At 47.7% G+C, this 19,782-nt stretch overlaps 1 protein-coding gene across 1 annotated transcript in view; it reads right to left on the reverse strand.

Moving 5' to 3' along the window:
• Positions 1 to 502: 502 nt before the first annotated feature.
• Positions 503 to 19,782, reverse strand: part of LOC138753027 (complement C3-like) — an 89,054-nt gene continuing 69,774 nt past the window's right edge. The window contains exons 17-23 of the mRNA XM_069915621.1: positions 19,655 to 19,696; positions 17,268 to 17,309; positions 11,712 to 11,771; positions 6,738 to 6,813; positions 4,125 to 4,192; positions 1,861 to 1,965; positions 503 to 1,041 (exon numbers count right to left, since the gene is read on the reverse strand). Of these exons, the coding sequence (XP_069771722.1) occupies positions 1,034 to 1,041; positions 1,861 to 1,965; positions 4,125 to 4,192; positions 6,738 to 6,813; positions 11,712 to 11,771; positions 17,268 to 17,309; positions 19,655 to 19,696 (401 nt within the window). The 3' untranslated portion in view covers positions 503 to 1,033. The remainder of the gene's footprint in view (positions 1,042 to 1,860; positions 1,966 to 4,124; positions 4,193 to 6,737; positions 6,814 to 11,711; positions 11,772 to 17,267; positions 17,310 to 19,654; positions 19,697 to 19,782) is intronic.

Below are 19,782 nucleotides of genomic sequence, written 5' to 3' on the forward strand. Positions count from 1 at the left end.
GGACAAGTGCAGCTGGGAGAATTAATGTGGCGATGGGACCAATGTAATGGGACCGGTGTGGTGTTGGGATCAATGTGGCAGTGGGACTGGTGTGGTGGGGGGGAACGGTGTGGCGGGAGGACTGGAGTGTGGGAGGAACGGTATGGTGGTGGGAGCGGTGTGGCAGTAGGACCGTGTGGCGGGGAGACCGGTGTGGCGGGAGGACCAGTGCAGTGGTGGGACCGGTGTGGTGGTGGACTGGTGTGGTGGGGGGACCAGTGTGATGGGACTGGTGTGGCAGGGGGACTGGTGTGGTAGTGGGACTGGTGTGGCGAAGGAGACTAGTGTGATGGGGGACCGGTGTGGTGGGGGAGACCAGTGTGGTGGGGGGACTAGTGTGATGGGAGGACTGGTGTAGTGGTGGGACCAATTTGATGGGGTAACTAGTGTGATGGGGGGAACCGGTGTGGTGAAGGGACCTGTATGGCAGTGAGAATCATGAACACATTAGCCTGAGCCTGGGTTCAGGGGTCATGTTTGGCATTTATTGGGTGAACATGGTCCGCCTGCTGTCCAGTCAGCCGGCCTTTCCTAAGGAGAGCTGTGCAGGGGGATGGGGAAGGGAGGGGGTGAAGGGGAGGTGGAAGGGGAGCATGAGGGTGAGGTGCAGGTGGAGTATGTGGGAGGAGGGGAAGGGGAGGCAAGGGAATGGGAAAGGGAGGAGGAGAAGGAAGTGTGGGAGGAGGTTGAGGGGGTGGAGGTGAGTGTACCAAGAATTGGAGGATGGAGGGGAGAGGCAGGGAGAGGGTGGGAGGGTCAGAGAAGAGCTGAGAGGACAGGAAGGAGAGGAAGGAGGGGCAAGGGAGTGGGATTAGCAGGACGAGGGAAGGGGGTAGAGGAGAAGGAAGGAGGTCGGGGAGGGGTAAGGGGGAAGGGTAGAAGGCAGGGGAGGAGCAGGGGAGAGGGAAGGGGAGTAGGAGTATGGAGAGAGCATGGGAGATGGGTATTTGCCCTTCATGGAGGTTGTTGGTCCACCAGTCAGCGAGGATGGAGGTCATTTACCTGAGGCAGGAGTCAGAGACCAGGCGTTAACTCACGGGTTGGGACACACCCTTCCCCACACCACCTCTCCTGACTCCCATAGGCCTCCTCTCCTCCCCCTCACTCCCCTCGCCCCCACACCACCTCTCCCGACTCCCATAGGCCTCCTCTCCTCCCCCTCACTCCCCTCGCCCCCACACCACCTTCCCTCCTCATATCCTCCACATTGCCATTATCCTCCCTCACCTTCCCCATTGGCCCCCTCTCCCTTCCCCATTGGCCCCCCAACCTTTCCCCCTCACACACACTACCCTCCCCCTCCCCTCTTGGCCCCCCTCTTCAACCCTCAATCCCCCTTCCATTCCCCCTCAGCTTGGCCATCCCCCTTTGACCATCTCAGCCTCTACCCTCCCCTCTCAGCTCCCTTCCCCTCCTCCCTCAGCCCCAATTCCTCTCCCCCATCCAACCTTCCCATCCCCCCTTACCCCCATCATCATCATCCTCTCTCACCCCACCCCAGCCCTCTTCCCCACCCCTCCTTGGGTCCCTTCCTTCCCCCTTTGCCTCTCCTCCACTCCCCCAGGCTCCTTCCACTCCCCCCTCAGCCAACCTCCCTCCCCCCCTCGGCCTCACTCTCCCCCTCCCCTCCCCACTCTGCATCCCATGTTCTGGCCATGACACCCCTCACTGACCAGTGATGTCCCAACAGAGAAATGAACATTCCCCCCCACCCACCCACTCACTCCACCCTCCATACTGCCTCCAAGAGCGTCCCATAGAGTCATGGGGACAGGCCCTTTGGCCCTCCCTGTCCTTGCTGGAGTGCAGGCGTCTCTTTACCCGCCGTGTCCATTTGGTCATGGCTGCTCCTCTTGTGGTGATGCCCCGGTTCCGCCGTCCATACCCCGTCGGTTTGGATCACCGTACGCTTGGCCACACAGAGCCCTGGTACAGGGACACGCAGCAAGGTGAGTTCAGGGAAGAGCAATGGGACACACATTCAGGCCCTTCGGCCCTTCTAGTCTACGCCAAACTATCATTCCGCAACCCCACGAGGCCGCTGCCACCATCTTGGACACAGACCTCCGTGGTTGCAGGATTTTCCATACAAACACTGTCTAACGTGTATATGGAGCTGTTGCCATGAAGATCAGATGGTTAAATCCTTTGGAGCAGCGTTGTCTCCTCTCCCCACTCTACTGTGTCTGTACCAGCAGCACAACTCCATTTATAAACCCATTTGGTCTCCCTGTATCAGATATATCCCCTCCCCACCCCCACTCACCTTCTTAATGAAAATAACTTTATTTTTGTCTCATTCCCAGATCTGAAGAGCTAACTCTTTCTCCCTTCTGTGTTTGTGTGCATGGGAGAGAGGCTGATTTTTATCTCTGGATCCTGAGACAGAGTATATAGATATGTTTTTGGGAGATAAATTGGGGAAGGTTTGTTGGAGTAGGTCACATACAAACACTTTAAAACAGATCTTATTTGAAATACTAGAGCTCTGCTAATGCTAGCCATAGTGGCTTCTCTCAGCTTTTGCAAGACCTTTGAAGAGTGCTCAAGGGACTTCACTAATGGATTGTTGTTTACCAAAGGCAACAGATGAAAGAGCTTGCTGGAGCCATATATTGTATGGAGGAGAGCTTGCTGTTGTAAGAGGATCATGTGGTTTTGCAAGCAGAGATTGTCAAACAGGCTTTCTCTCTGAGAGAGAGAGAAGCAGAGATCACTTGTACAGTGTTACAACCAGCAGAAGTAGTTGGGACTGGAACAGGACAAGCTGACAAGCCCATTTGGAAGACAGCCTGGTCAAAGCCCTTGTGGTTCATGCTAGAGGAGAGGACTGGCTGTCTAATGTTTCACTTGGAATAAGTGAAACAAAAAGCAACTCTGTGATGACCTGAAAGAAAGAGGTTATCATCTGGAGAACCCTAAGGGGTCAAGTAAGTTTCATCAGCAAGACACTAGAGTGGCTGGTAGAAGTACATCAGTTGTGGATGTCCTGGAACAACAAACCTCTCTCTGAAAACCGACAAGAACTTTCCTGAGCAGTAACCATTTACCTTTCGAGTACCAAAGCCTGGGGAACTTTATAAATGTTCAATTCTGTGCACAGTATAAGAATTGCCTGCAACCAGTGAACTTGGAGGAATGAGAAGTGAGAATGGACTGTGAACCAACGAACTTTTCTGAACTTACACACACATTACACGCACGTGTGCTTAGAATTAGAAGGGGGTTAAGTTAGGTTAGTTAAGTCAATAGTGATAAATTAAAGTGTAATTCTGTTTTCATGTTTAAAGATAATTAAAAGCAACTTTTGTTAAGGTAACCAGAATATCTATTGCTGCTGAGTTCTGGGTTCCTCTGGCCTTGAAACAAAACAAACTCAATTCCCTGGATTTCCCCAAGTGCGGACACTGGGGTGACAGGGAGTCGGAGTCTGCTGTGATTGTCGTAAAAACACAGAGATGCTGGAGAAACTCAGTGTCCACGGAAGGTGAAGGTCTATCACCGAGGCTTTGGGCCCAAGCCTTTCTTCAAGTTGTGAGTAAAGGAGCAGGTGGGCATCTGAATTAAATGGCTGGGGAGAAGGGAAGATGGGGCAGGCGTCCAGACCAACAGGCGAAAGGTGTGGACGCTGTGAGACCGCAGAGTTCCTCTGGCATTCACTGAGTGTTTTTACTACAATCACAGCATCTGAAAACTTTAGAGTTTCTCCCCGTTTAATTCTCACCCTTCCTTTCCTACCCCCCCCCCCCCCCCCCATCCAATTCCAAATAACATCTCTTGTCTGTTGGTTTGTAATTTCAAACACAAAAGTCTGCAGGCACTGTGATTGAAGTAGAAACACAATGCTGGAGAAATTCATACAGCAAAGGTAAAGATGCATAACCAATGTTTCAGGCTTGAGCCCTTCCTCAAAGTATGATCAAATCTTTAATTCAGATGTCTGCTTTTTTTAAAACTCATACCTTGAGAAAGGGTTCAGGCCAAAAACATCGGTAATATGGCTTTACCTGCTGAGTTCCTCCAGCGTTTCTGTGGTTAAATCGGAGAGGATCCGGTTACCCCACAATTAAACCGAGATTACTCACCGTCTTCCTTGGACATACTAAGTGCCTGGATCTCCCAGAATTTGGGAGGTCGGTCAACAGAGGCCAACCTGAAAGTCAGATGGTGGATTATTAAACAGTGAACGGACGCCTGAATTAGTCCACAGCCCCTCAAACCTATCCCGCACGGCACCAAGGCACATGGCAGGATTTGCCAAGTGGTTTCCTCAAAGGAAAATCTTGCTTGACAAACCTCTTGGATTCCTTGAGGAAGCAACAAGCAGGCTGGATTAAAGGAGATGGAGTGGGCACTTAGCAAGAGCCCATGGTATATCACAGGAAACCTACTCGCATGGGGAGACCATTGGCTGATTGGCAGGAAGCAGAGAGTCAGAATGCAGCAATCATTTTCTGGTTGGCTGCCAGCCGGGAGTGGTGCCCCACAGTGGTTGGAGGAATTGGGGTCGTTTCTTTTTAGACGGTATGTTAATGATTTGGATTATGAAATGAATGACTTTGCGGCTAGATTTGCAGATGACACGAAGTTGGGGGGGGTGCGGTGGTGGAGGAGCAGAGTAGTGTTGAGGAGATAGGGAGGTTGCAGAAGGATGTAGACATATGAGGAGGGCAGGCAGAGAAGAGGCAAATGAAATATATGGTCAAAGAGAGTACAGTCGTGGAATCTGGTTGAAGAAATAAACGGGCAGACTATTTTCTAAACAGGGAGAAAATTGAAAATATACCCTTCGTTTGGGGCACCTGAAGGTGAACTTGCCTGAAGGTGGGTGGTGAAGAAGGCGAATGCAATGCTTGCATTTATTTCAAGGGGAATAGAATATAAGAGCAGGGATGCGATGTTATACAGCACCGATGAGACCTCACGTGGAGTATTGTCAGCAGTTTTGGGCTCCTTGTTTAAGAAAGGAGGTGCTGACATCGGAGAGGGTTCAGAGGAGATTTATGAGGATGATTCTGGGAAGGAAAGGATCATCATATGAGGAGCGTTTGACGGCTCTTGCCCTGGACACGTTGGAATTGAGGAGAATGGGGGGGGGGGGATCTCACTGAAACATTATGAGTGTTGAAGGGTGTGGACAGAGTAGATGTGGAAAGGTTGTTTCCCCACGGTGGGAGAGTCCGGGACAAGAGGGCGCAACTTCAGGATCGAAGGGCGTCCACTTAGGACAGAGATGAAGAGGAATTTCTTCAGCCAGAGGGTGGTGAATCTGTGGAATTTGTTGCCACGGGTGGTTGTGGGCCAAAATGGCCTGTTACCAGCTGTAGGTTCAAATTTTAAATTCAATTAAATTAAATTTGTGGGTAGCCTTGGTTTTGTAGTGTATGAGACTGACGACGGACATATCAATGTGGGAATGGGGTGCAGGTCGGTGGATGGTCCACATAATTGCAGCGGGCGGAGCCGAGGTGCTCAATGGAGGCTACATCCAACCTCCCCGATGTAGAGGAGACCACAACGGGAGCACCGAGTGCAGTATGTGATTCTCCCACAGATTCGCTCGGAAGGGCTGCTTGGGCCCCCGAATGGTGGGGAGGGAGGAGGTGTGGGTGTAAGTGGAGCATATCCTGTGGTCACGGGGGTAGGCACCAAGGGGGTGAGTGGACGAGGGAGTCATGGAGGGAGCAGACCCTGTGGAAAAAGGAGAGGGGAATATGTATCTAGTGGTGGGATCACCTTCTGGCGATGCCCAATATACGATAAAACCACGGAAATTAGGCTGAAAATGGGGACCCCACTTATTTGAAGGTTGGCTTGTATGCCAGAATAATAGAGGTGGGCAAGATTATGAGAGGCAAAGGTAAGGTGGCCGGCCAGCTCTGTTTCCCAGGGAGGGAGTAACAAACCCCAGAGGACCTCCATACAAATTGAAGGGAGGAAGGTTTAGGGGAGATTCAGCGGCACGAAAAAGTGTTGGGGTGGAGGCAGGTACATTTGAAGGACCCGTAGACAGCCACGTGGATGCAAGAAAAATAAAGGCTTGTGAGGTGGTGATTGTGTGGAGTTGGTTTACAAAGGGCAGAATAACACGTGGGCAAAAGGGCCTGTACTTTGCTGGAATGTTCAGTGTTTTTTCTCAATTTTAGGAATAGACCATTCCGAGCCGCCACTGCCCAAATTCACCAATTAACCTGACAACCCGGTATGATTTTGGAGGGTGGGAGGAAACTGGAGCCCCCGTAGGAAACCCACGCAGACACGGGGAGAACGTACGAACTCCTTATATGCAGCATGGGATTCGAACCCGGGCCGCTGGTGCAGTGATAGTGTTGCACTACCCACTGCACAAACCAGTAATGATCAATAATAGAGGACGTGTGCTGAAAATGAGGAGAGGAACATTTAGGGGCGCTGTCAGGGTAACTTTTTTTACACTGAGTATAGTGGGTGGGTGGGGTGGTGGGCATCTAAAAGATTCTTAGACAGGGTCATGGATGCAAGTAAAATAGGGGGTTATGGGTGTGAGGGAGGGAAGGGTTAGATTTGGATTGTTGAGGATTAGGTTTACACAAGTCGGAACAACATTGTGGGCTGAAGGGCCTGAACTGTGCTGCAGTGTTCTGAGTTTGCCCTTCATCTGAACCCCTTGACTCTCTGCACTCTCTGCGAGGCAGGAGGATGGAACAAGGCTCTTGTACCTGAAGGTTTTTATCCTTCGAGTCACATCCAACATCCATACTGAGCTGCCTTTGAACGTGGGCTCCACCAGGCCAGCTAGACACAGGAGAGAGAACAGAGAGACATTTACACGAAGGTAGCCAAGGTTTCTCCATCCCTGCTCCCGACTCACACCACTATAAGATTCAAGATTCCTTTATTGTCATGTAATGGTACAGAAAATTGTTTTCTGTCTGCCATAAGGCAAAGAGTCACCTTGAGTTATGCCCCTTACATTAAGAGAGAAAGAGAAGCAAAAGGGAGTCCCTTCACAGTCACTGACTGTCCGTGGATTCACCTCCCACACTCCCGCAGACTCTGCAGCTGTATGGGCTCCTGTTCGATCTGTCAGCCGCCCGGGCTCCTCCCACACGTTCAGGAAGCCCTTCGTCACCTGAGGCCCCTTCGGGAGCCCTCCTTGCCCTCTCGAATCCCGGCTCTGATATCTGATTCCCATGAGATGGAGCCTGAAGCAGGTTTCATGGCCACACGTTGCCTGCAGCCTGCGTGGGTCCCTCAGCCACTGAGCCCCTCGCTTGTCTGCCACCCTGATCACCGTCCTTTAAGGTCATCTCCTTCTCATTGGGGTGTGTGGGTCCCTGTTTCAGTGCTGGTTCGCTGCTCACCCCCAAGTCTGCAACCTCTCGTAGTGCACTGCCCAGCACAGATGCCTCCATCTTGGACACAGATCTCCGCGGCTGCAGGGTTTTACTAACAAACATTGCCAGTCCTTGATCGGGCCGTTTAAAGCCTATAAGGAGCCATCGGCATAAGGACCAGGGTGCTTTAATCCTTCGGTGCAGTGCTGGGCCTCCCCTTCCCGCTCTCCCGCATCCATGGCAGCCCTGCCATCACGGCAGCTCCGGCAGAGCTGCTATTCTTTTAAAAGACCTCCTGCCGAAGGAACTCATCATCACCCACCTGCCTGTTCCCCCGTCATCCTTAATTCTGGCTCATCTAATGAGGCAGCCTCGATTGATACCAGGGATGCCAGGACTTGCACATGATAAGTGTGATGAAATCTGTAGATGTGATCTATTTGGATTTCAGTAAGGCTTTCGATAAGGTTAGCCAGAATCAGACACACACAAGGTAAAGACTGTACAACAGGCTTTAATCCACAAAGACTTCCACAGAGCCAGGCTGGCTGTAGCTGCAGTAACTCTGAGTGAGGCCTCGGGAGGCCAGTGCAGGCTTATATCCCAGAGGGTGATTGACACCCGACCAGGTGGGGCTTGATCCATTCAGGCCGACTAATTGACAGCCGACCAGGTGTTGTCCTGTCCCCTTACACTCATGCAGGTACAGAGATTTTACCCTGCAGTGTGTCAGTGGTGTACCATCACATAAGGTTGGTGAGGAAGGTTCAGTCACTCGGGATAGATGTTGAGGTAGTCAGATGGGTTCAGCAGTGGGTAGAAGATAGGCACCAGAGAGTCGTAGTGGACAACTGTCTGTCAGGATGGAGGCCGGTGACGAGCAGAGGGCCTCAGGGATTGTTGTTGGGTCCTTTGTTGTTCATCATTTACATTAATGATTTGGATGATGGGGTGGTAAATTGGGTGAGTAAATATGAGGATGATACCAAAATAGGGGGAGATGTGGATAGTGAGGAGAGTTTTCATGGACTACAGAAGGATTTGGACTGTTTGGAAAAGTGGGCTGCAAGTTGGCAGATGGAGTTTAATGTAGATAAGTGTAAAGAGCTTCCTTTGGGAAGAATAACCAAAATAGACATATGGAGTGAAGAGGAGGGCATTGAGGAATGCAGAGGAACAGAGATCTTGGACTAATGGTTCATCGTTCTTTGAAAGTGGATTCTCATGTAGACAGGGTGGTGAAGAAGGCTTTTGGTATGCTGGCCTTTATAAATCAGCATAGAATATAGGAGCTGGGAGGTGATGTTGAGACTGTTCAAGGCATTGGTGAGGCCAGGTTTGGAGTATTGTGTGCAGTTCTGGTCTCCAAATTATAACAAGGATATCAATAAGGTGGAGAGGGTGCAGAGAAGATTTACTAAAATGTTGCTTGGATTGTAATATCTTGAATACGGAGAAAGATTGAGTAGACTAGGTCTTTATTCATTGGAGTGTAGAAGGTTGAGGGGGGGATTTGATAGACGTATTTAAAATTATGAAGGGAATAGACAGAGTAGATGTGAATAGGCTCTTCCCCTTGAGGGTAGGGGAGATTGGAATGAGGGGTCATAAGTTAAGGGTTAGGGGGAAAAACTTTAGGAGTAATATAAGAGGATGCTTCTCCACTCAGAGAGTGGTGGCTGAGTGGAATGACCTTCCGGAAGAGGTAGTTGCAGCAGGGTCAATTCTGTAATTTAAGAGAAGATTGGATGAGTGCATGGATGTGAGGGTGTTGGAGGGTTATGGGCAGGGAGCAGGTAGGTGACTAGAGGAGATCACTTAAATCGGCGTGGACTCCAAGGGCCAAGATGTTCTGTTTCCATACTGTCATTGTTATATGGTTATATAAGAAAGACTGGATCGACGAGGCTTAAACTCATTGGAATTTTGAGGATGAGGGGGGATCTTATAGAAATGTATAAATTTCTTAAGGGATTGGACAGGCTGGATGCAGGAAGGTTGTTCCCAATGTTGGGGAAAACCTGAACCAGGGGTCACAGTTTATGGATAAGGGGGAAGTCTTTGAGGCCGGAGATAAGGAAGATGTTTTTCTCTCAGGGAGTGGTAAACCTGTGAAATTCTCTGCCACAGGAAGTGGATGAAGCAGGATCATTATCTATATTTAAGAGAGAGTTAGATTTGGCCCTTGTGGCTAAGGGGATTGGGGGGCATGGGGAGAAGGCAGGTACCGGGTACAGAGTAGATGATCAGCCATGATCAAAATGAATGGCAGGGTAGGCTTGATGGGCCAAATGGTCAACTCCTGCACCTGTTTCTATGAGAATTCCACTCTCTGGGAGAAAAAAATCCTCATCATCTCTGTTCAAAATCTTCTCTCCCCCTCCCCCCCAAAAAAAAGTTGAGGCTGCATCCCCGAATTCTCGTCTCACCTGCCAATGGAAACAACTTTCCAGTTCCTATCCTATCCACAATTTTAAGGTTTCCTCCTCCACACAATCCCCTGTCATTCTCCTGAATTCCGGTGAGCGGAGGAGGTGTGATCAGCTGCAGCCAGAAGGAACTGAAGTGGGAAAGAAGGGAACAAGGGTCCTGGGAATGAGCTGGACTCAACGCTTCCCCTTGCCAATTTGACCTCCGCTCTACTCCAAGAGGGTAGGACTGAACCCGGACTGGAGAGAGGGTGTGATGCTGGTGCGCTGTTCCAGAGAACCGGAGAATGATGCGGTACAGAAACAGGCTCTTCGGCCCATCTCGTCGCTGCTGAATTGTTTCTAGTTCACTGACCTGCCCCCGGACCATATCTCTCCATGCCCCTTCCATCCGTGTAAATGGAAATCTTCCCTTAAATGTCAAAATCGAACTGGCATGCACCACTTCAGCTGGCAACTCGTTCAAGATTCAAGAATTCTCTATTGTCATGTAATAAAAACCATGTGATATTACACCAAATTGCTTTTATCTGCTGTAAGGGGGATAAATTTGCCATCGGCAGAAATTCCCTGAAGCGCCCCTGACAGTCAGAGAAAGAGATTCTCCCCCACAGTCATCGAGTGTCTGTGGATTTGCCTCCAGTGCTCCCGCAGCCTCCGCAGCCGCACAGATTCCTGTTCGATCCGTCAGCTGGCCAAGCTCTTCTGCTGTGATTATGGGAAACCATTGATTGGCTGCTGCCAGCTGAACACGCCTCCTGAAACCAATCCTACCCATAGCCCCTGCATGCTCCCCTTCCCCTTTGCTTCGATCAGTCAATTAGGTTGTTCCAGTCTTTAGTTAATAAAAGCCTGATAGTTTCACATCAGTCTTTTGTGATTAATGATGGCTCATCAATGATAAAGAAACTTGAGTTCCTTTGTATTTTTATCATCAACTCACAACCTCGTGGGACACATCTAATCCGACATGATCAGGAACCCTTCAGTGCCCGTGGCACCCGACCGCCTTGATGTGTTTCTCCAAGCATCACAAGCTGGCCCTTCCTCTTTGCTCCCCACCCACGGCCCACCCCCACCCTGACTGAGAACTAACTGCCCAGCCCAGCTCTAACGAAGGTTCCCAGCTCCGAAACGATCAACGGCTTAACCTCCCCATGGATGCCCCTTTGCCCCTGTGATGCCCCTGTGAAAAAACACAGAAATGCTGGACAAAACTCCTGACTTCATGTCCAATGCACTTCTCCAGTGTCCATTATCCCTCCTCCCCATTTTCCCCTCTCTCTGTCTCTGTCTGTCTGAGTCTCTCTTCCACCCCACCCCCCCCCCCCCCTGGCCTTTCCCCCTCTTTCCCTCTCTCCTTTCTCTCTTTCTCTCTCTCCTCTCTCTCTCTTTCCTCTTTCTCTCCCCCCCCCCTCTCTCTCTGTGGTGATATGTAATTACACCACTAGGTCACCAGGGGTCATCCCGGTGACCTTGTCTATAAACCAGTCCAGAGCTACAATCTAGCCTTCTAGGTTCATCTTGCAGAGAGACAAGACCTCTTAATGTACACATTAGTTTATTAAAGCTGTCTTATACTCGCACTGCTGGTGTGGTTATTGTCAGTACACTTTCCTCTCTCTTTCCCCTCTCTTCTCTCTCCTCTCTCTCTCTCTCTGTCTCTCTCTGTCTCTCTCTCTGCCCTTTTCCCCAGCTCTGCATTTACAGAGTCACCCTCCTCCCCCTCGCAATTAAAAAAATATTAAAATGTGGACATACACCACGGTACCCGTGCCGCCCAATTGTGCCCAATTTATCTACAGTCCCCTGTACATTTTGAAGGGAAGGAGGAAACCCGTGCTGGCCCTGTAATAGCATCATGCTGACTTCTAAGCTAACCCTGCTACCCAGAGTTCTGCGATGCAAAGAGTTCACACAACATTACCATCATGTCGCCGTGGTCCCACGTCCTTCTGTGTGATAGTCACCACCGCAGATCTACGGTCTGTGAAACAGAGACATGAGATGTTACCACGTGGTACCATCCTCACACCAGCCCCATCCTTGTTTGTACCCGATGTACCAGTCCACTTGGCACACTTGTTGGTCTAAAATCCAGGGAGCTGGAGTCATGGGACGGATGGAGTGAGATGGCCCCAGTGACACAGCTTCAATCCTGACCCCCGGTGCTGTCTGTGTGGAGTTTGCATGTTAGGGGGAAAAGTTGGATTACATGGCCCTCATTGTTGTGCATATCAATAAATTTATTCAAAAAACTAAACCTTCTCTATCTCATAACCCTCTGAGTCTATAGTTCTAACCTCCACCACCACCCCTGGCAATGCATTCCAGGCACTCATAACTCTCTGTGTAATAAACGTACCCCCAACCTCTCCCTTAAGCTTTCCTGCCTTCATTTTCTACAGATGTCCTCTGGCGTTTGCTGGCCATCCACCTTATCTATGGCTCTCAGAATCTTGTCGACCTCTCATCCTTTTTCACTCCAAAGAGGAAATTCCGAGCTCTGCTAACCTGGCCTCATAAGTCACACTGGTGTTACTAGGGTGGTGCGGACTACACTGGGTGACACCATCAGAGAGGGTGACATCAAAATGACCATGTACAAATTTTTATGCAGTGTTTCAGCAGAAATGTATTATTTTTAATAAAAATATCCCTGTCATTCATTATAGCAACAAAAACATTTTTCTTAAATCCAGCTTACGTGTATCAATGCACCTATGAGGCTAAAACTCGATGCTCATTTACGTTTTGAACCTTCTAATGGGCCCCAATCAGAGCCATTGTTATTCCCCGATGACAACGACGCTTCAAATCACGTGGTTCCATCTGCCCATGAAAACCAGCACGTGCTGTTGTTTTTGTTGCTCCCCGTGTTTTTGCAGTTGCTGCTTTTGTCAAGTTTTCTGGTTTTTTTGTGGGAATTAGTATTTGTGAACTGATAGCAAGAACTTTTTTTGAGAACGAAGCAGTAATTAAAGGAAAAGAAGGAGAAAAATCAAACAAGGTTCCGCTCAGTTACTGTAAATCAACGTAGAAAGCACTTATGTTGTTGTGGAAAGGTAACTTGTCAAGAGTTTCTATGCAAAAGCTGACGTGTGGTATTCAGTTACCACACTTTCAGAATTGTTAATGTAATTGGATAAAAATTTTGGTAATATTTGGGGAGAATTATTATCAGCACCAGATAATCCCATTTTCTTTGAATAATCCTAATCTGAAAGATTGGGAATCAAAAGGTGTGATACTAGTGGAGAATTGTTTTGAAGCAGGTCTATTTCTTTCTTTTAATAGATTTAGAGAGAAGTTCAGTATATTACCAAACACTTTATTTGTCTATTATCAAGTACAAAATTTATTGTTAGAAAGTTTTGGTAGAGAGTTAGTATTGCCTAGTCAGACGAAATTTGAGAAATTAATTGTTGATAAGGGGTAAAAGGGATTTGTTTCGGAAATGTATATGTTACTACAGGAAAAGATGATGAAGGTTGATGTATATAAAACGAAAGATAAATGAGAGAAGGACCTTGTGATGAATCTCTGCTAAGTTGTCCGTCTTCCCTTCGGTGAGCCTTGCTGTACTAACATTGGCTGTGCATTATCTCGACTGTTAACGACACTCCCCTTGGATATAACAGTATATGCACCCATTGTCTTTCATTATTGTACCATTAGTTTCTGCTAATAAAAGCCATGATTATTGTTTGACCATATCGTCTTTCTCTACTTCATCAACTGGCACTTCACACCTATCTATTTCGTGTATCTGTGGGGGAGTGGTCTAATATGTGTGTTGACAGTTTTATGAAATTAATTCATAAATTCATATAGTTTGGTTAATTACAATTTTTTGCATCAGTTGTATTTACCCCTGAAAAGGTGACAAAATATGGATTATTAAGTTATTGCGAGATTTATTCAAGATAGATCTATATATTGATCCATGGGTATGTGTAACTAGAAAATGTATAGCTGTCACTTGGAAAAACAATGTTGAACTGAGTATACAAAGATGGCGCAATGAAATTTAATTATGTATTTATTTGGAAAAGATAACTTGCAATTTGCAGAATAATTATCCTTTTTTTGTTAAAATGTGGAGTTTGTATTTGGAGTGTATGGGTTTGGATGTTTAAGTAATTTTTTTTGGGAAAAAATATGTAAAAAGATGGCACACCACACAGCAACCTGTTAAAACCCGATATAAGTGTGTTTTTTTCAAAAAAAGCTCTGGGGGTGGTGAGTTGTTGGGGGTGGGTTAGGTGAGAGGGGGAGGAGGGAGGTTAGTAGGAATTTTTTTAGATGAGTATATTGTATATGTTTATTTTGTAAAATTCTTAAATAAAATTTTCTTTAAAAATCATGTTGTTAATATTCATATAATCTAAGAAATATGACATTTAAACAACTTACAACTATATTTATCACATATTATTTTATATTTTTACAACTCTATGGAGGGGGGGTGGTGATAAGACATGTTTTTCAATCTAGGTAGCATCTTGGTGCACCCTCTGCACCCTCTCCACAGCTTCCACATCCTTCCTGTCATGAGTGTGACCTAACCAGAGATTTACAGAGCTGCAACATGACCTCATGTCTCCTGAATTCAATCCCTTGACTAATGAAGCCCAGCATCCCACAGGCCTTCTTAACTATCTTATCAACCTGCACATGCCCTTGAGAGATGTAGGGATCTGGACCCCAGGGTCCTCCTGTTCTTCCACACTGTTAAGTATCCGACCATTAACCATGTACTCAGCCTTCAGGTTTGACCTTGCAAAATGCATTGTTTCACCTCTCTGTGGTCCCATGTCCTTCTGTGCGAGATTCCCCACCACTGGTCCACCGTCTGTGTATTAGTTACCATGTGGTCTAATTTTCAGCTCTGCCCCATCGTTGTTTGAATCTGTTATCCCAATCCACTCAGGTCTTGCTCACTTGTCAGGCCAGCAAGTGAGTGGGGGGTTCAACCTTGACTCCCAGTGCTGACCATGTGGAGTTTGCATGTGAAGGGGAAATCAGAAGGGGAATGGGTTTGCATGGAACTGTCATTCTGAATGGTGTGATAGAGTATATAGAATATATAGATATGTTTTTGGGAGATAAATTGGGAAAAGTTTGTTAGAGTAGGTTACATACAAACACTTTAAAACAGATCTTATTTGAAATGCTAGACATCGTGGCTTCTCACACCATTTTGCAAGAGCTTTGAAGAGTGCTCAAGAGGCTTCACTAATGGATTGTTCTTTATCAAAAGCAATAGATGAAAGAGCTTGTTGAGCTGCTATTGTCTGCAGGAGAGTTTTGCTGTTGTAAGAGGGTCATGTGGTTTTGCAAGCAGAGTGTGGGGGGAGAGAGAGAGAGAGAGAGAGAGAGAGAGAGAGAGAGAGAGAGAGAGAAGCAGAGATCACATGACAGTGTCAGCCAGCAGAGATTGCTGGAACTGAAACAGGACAAGTTGACAAGCTTTTGGAAAACAGCCTGGTCGAAGCCCTTGTAGTTCATGCAAGAGGAGAGGACTGGCTGTCTAATGTTTCACTTGGGATCAGAGAAACAAAAAGGAACTCTGTGGTGACCTGAAAGAAAGAGGTTATCATCTGGAGAACCCTGAAGGGGGCAAGTTTTGTCAGTATAAAAATTGCCTGCAACCAGTGAACTTGGAGGAATGAGAAGTGAGATTGCACTGTGAACCAAAGAACTTTTCTAAACTTAGACACACATTACATACACGTGCACTTAGAATTAGAAGGGAGTTGTTAGGTTAAGTTGTTAACTTATCTATACAAGTTAAAGTGTGATTTTGTTTTCATGTTTAAAGATAATTAAAAGTAACTTTTGTTTAAGTAAACATTTGTCTTGGTGAATATCTATTGCTACTGGGTTTATGGGTTCTCTGGGCTCGTAACACTGTGAAAGACCTTGGTTGGACCCCATGTGGAATGCAGTGTTCCGTTCTGGTCACCTCCCTGCAGGAAGGATGTGCATGCTTTAGAGAGGGGGCAGAGGAGATTCACAAGGATGTTTCCCTGACTGGAGAGCATGCCTGATGAGGGAAGGTTGAGTGAACTTGGTCTTTTCTCCTTGGAGTGATGGAGGTGACCTAATAGAGGTGAGCAAGATGATGAGAGGCATCGATCATGAGGATGGCCCGGAGCTGAAATGGTTAACATAAGGGGGCTGTAGTTTTAAGGTGCTTGGGAGTAATGGAGGGGATGTAAGAGGTAAGTTCTTCACAAAGAGAGGGGCGTGGTAACGGTTGGAGGCAGGAACAATGGAATCTATTAAGAAACTATTACTTAGGTATGTGGAGTTGAGAAAAATGGAGGGTCATGCAAGAGGGAAAATTCTACACAGTCATAGAATAGGTTATGTTTGGCAAAACACTGTGTACCAAAGGATCTGTGCCCAAGGTGGCAGAGCCTGCACTGGGCATCAAACCAGCAGGGTTGCGGACTCCGGGGAGCAGCACACCGGCGCAGGGCACCAGAAATGGGGAGAATGACCCCACCTCCTCTCTATTAAGTCCCCTCTCATCCTTGGCCACTCCAAGAGGGAAAATCCCTGGCTCTGTTGACCGTGCTTCATCATTCGTGGACTCCAAATCCGCGGGCGGCCAGAAGCTTTCTCCCTGGGGCTGAAATGGTGACCATAGTGGGCAGTGGTGGTGGTTGGGGGGGGGGAACCCGTGGGTGGCGGTGGTGTTTGGAAGCAAGAACAGGGAGGGGATGTAAGAGGTAGGTTTTCCACACAGAGAGTGGTGGGTGCATGGCTGCCGGTAACGGTTGGAGGCAGGTAAAATTGGATCTGTTCAGAGACCATTAAATATGTTCATGAAGCTGAGGAAAATGAAGTCAAACACGAAAGTCTTTAGACACGTGGTTGAAGTAAAGACACAAAACTGGAGAAACTCAGTAGATCAGTGTCGTTTATGTAGTAAAGATAAAAATACATCACCAACGTTTCAGGCTTGAGCCTTTCATTAAAGTATGGACCACTCCCCCCTACTCTTTTGTTCATCCTGTTCTTCTCCCTCCCTTCCCTCTCTACTCACCCAACCATCCATCCTCCCCTTCATTGCTCCCCTCCCTCCCTCCTCCAGCCTTTGCAATCGCACCTCCCACATGCTCCTTCCCCCCACTCTTATGTTCATCCATCCAAGACCGCCCATAAACTGGAGGAACTGACACCTGATTTCCCATCTGGGCCCTCTCCCTTAACGCCGACTTCTCCCGGTTTCTGCTGACCTGCTCTCCTCTTCCCACTTTGCTTCCCCCTTTTCAGTCCTCCCTCCCTGCCTTCACCCAGCCGACCCTCCCCCCCCCCCCACCCCGATCACCCCCCGTTTCTCCACCCAACATGCACTCCGACAGTAAATTTGAACTGTGACCCACAGAGTTCTCGTTCCCCAAGCCACGGTCAGGTTCTCCCAAGCCTTCCTCTCCCTTCTTTTGTTCGACCAACCTGCGCAGAGACTTACCGCTTCCCCAAGAAGATTCTCTCTTCCATGTCGACTGGCTGACTGGAGAAAAGGAATGAGCAGTAATGAGCCACGTGGAGGCACAAGAGACTGCAGAGGCTGGACCCTGCAGCCAAACCTCCCGTACCACTGGGGAAACCCCCCCAAGACCTCCCCCACACCCCACAATGGTTGAACTCCTCCAGAATGTTTTTGCATTAATTAGTAACTTGCATCAAACCTATTACCTTGGCAATCTTCTTTAGAACTATTACTTACTAAGGAACATTCAAGTAAATTTATTTTGGAGATGGGTAATAAAATGCCTAAAATTGAATGTTCATAAATCGAGAGTGAAATGGGAATGAGATTTGAATAGAAAGATAGGTGAAGGTGTTGGGAGAAACTTGTGTAAAGACAGTATGACTGTACGATTATGGGCTGGTGCAATATAATTTTTTTGCATCAACTGTACTTAAACTCTTCAGAAATTGGAAAAAATTTCAACTTTGGATTTGGGTTTTAGGGGTGGTCAGGAAATAGGTACTTTTTTTTCCATTTGACTTGGACTTAAGGTTAAAAAATTTTTGGTGACAAATTAAATCATTTTTAGAGCAGGTGTTAAGAGTGATTTTACCTTTTGATCCATTGCGATTTTCATTAGGGGACATAAAACCCTTTGGGTTGAGATTATCAAATTGAATTTTTACGTTTGGGTTCGGCTGTTTCTAAAAATGTTTAGCTTTACATGGAAATCTGATTTGGTTTTAGGTATGAAACGATATGGCATAATGAAATGAAAGCTTGTATTCCTTTAGAAAAGTTAACGTATAACTTGAGAGATATATATTTTTTCTTTGTTAAAATGTGGAGCCTATATTTAAAAACTATTGGTGTTAAAATTTGACCTCTCGGTGCTCTTCAGTGGATATCTCTGCGTCCACAGCTAAAAAAGTTTGAATATGATTGATTTTATTGATGATCCTTTTCTTTGTAGGTGGGTAGGGGAGGAGGGAGGGTATTAGTGGTTGAGGGAGTTTATTTACTCATGTGATGCTTGTATCAATACATTATAATCAATGTTATGTGATTTTAAAATTTTAAATAAAATATTTTTTTAAACTATTGTTGATTTTTAATTGAAGGCTTCCGTCACCACCTCCAAAATTAGTGGTTTTGCTGCTGGCATTGCAGTAAAGGCAGCTCAGGAGTGTGGGGAGCAGAGGGCGGAGACATGGTGCTGCTTCGCAGTGTCCTACTGCCCGGTCCTGACATTGACGGCTCAGAACAGGCTTTCGATGGGCTGTTAGAGGAGGTGGTGGGGCTTCTTTTTAACGTCCTACATTCACGGGGGTCTGGGCCTAAGATGGCACAGCCTGCACTGAGCAGCAAACCAGCAGGGGACGTGGACTCCAGGAGCAGCGGACTGCGCAGGGCACCAGAAATGGGGAGAATGACCCCTCCTTCTCTCTATTAACTCCCCTCTCATCCTTTGCTGCTCCAAGGGGGAAAAGCCCCAGCTCTGTCAACCGTGCTTCATCATTCGTGGACTCCAATCTCGTGGGCGGCCAGAAGCTTTCTCCCTGGGGCTGAAACGACAACCATGGCAGGCAGTGGGTGGGGGGGGGGGGGGGCGGGGGTGCGCAGGAAAATGTTGTTTGGGAGCAAGAACAGGAAGGATATGTAAGAGGTAGGTTCTCCACACAGAGAGGGGAGGGTGCAAGGCTGCTGGTAACGGTTGGAGGCAGGTAAAATCGGATCTGTTCAGAGACCATTAAATATGTTCATGGAACTGAGAAAAATGAAGTAAATCAAGAAAGTCTTTAGACACCGTGGTTGAAGTAAAGACATAAAACTGGAGAAATTCAGTAGGTCAGTGTCGTTTATGTAGTAAAGGTAAAAATACGTCACCAACGTTTTGAGCTTGAGCCCTTCATTAATGTATGGACCCCCCACTCTTTTGTTCGTCCAATTCTCCTCCCTCCCCTCTCTACTCACTCAACCATCCTCCTCCCCTTCATCGCTGCTGTCCCCTTCCTTCCTCCTCCAGCCTTTGCAAAAGCCCCTCCTTCCCCCTCCCACCAAGAATGCCCGTAAATTGGAGGAACTGACACCTGATTTCCCATCTGGGTCCTCTCCGGCCCGGTGGTCTTAACGCTGACTTCTCCCGGTTTCTGCTGACCTGCTCTACTCTTCCCACTTCATTTCCCCCTTTTCAGTCCTCCCTCCCTGCCTTCACCAAGCGGACTCTCCCCCCACTCCGATCACCCCTCTTCTCCCCCCAGCATGCACTCCAACAGCAAATTTGAACTTTGACCCACGGAGTCCTCATTAACCCAAGCCATGGTCAGGATCTCCCAAGCCTTCCTCTCCCTTCTTTTCTCCGACTGTCCTGCGCAGGGACTTACCGCTTCCCCAAGAAGATTCTCTCGTCCATGTCGACTGGCTGACTGGAGGACAGGAATAAGCAGTAATGAGTCACACAGAGGCACAAGAGACTGCAGAGGCCGGACCCTGCAGCCAAACCTCCTGTACC

This window comes from Narcine bancroftii, chromosome 2 (genome assembly GCF_036971445.1).
Source record: "Narcine bancroftii isolate sNarBan1 chromosome 2, sNarBan1.hap1, whole genome shotgun sequence".
In the NCBI taxonomy this organism is placed as follows: Eukaryota; Metazoa; Chordata; class Chondrichthyes; order Torpediniformes; family Narcinidae; genus Narcine; species Narcine bancroftii.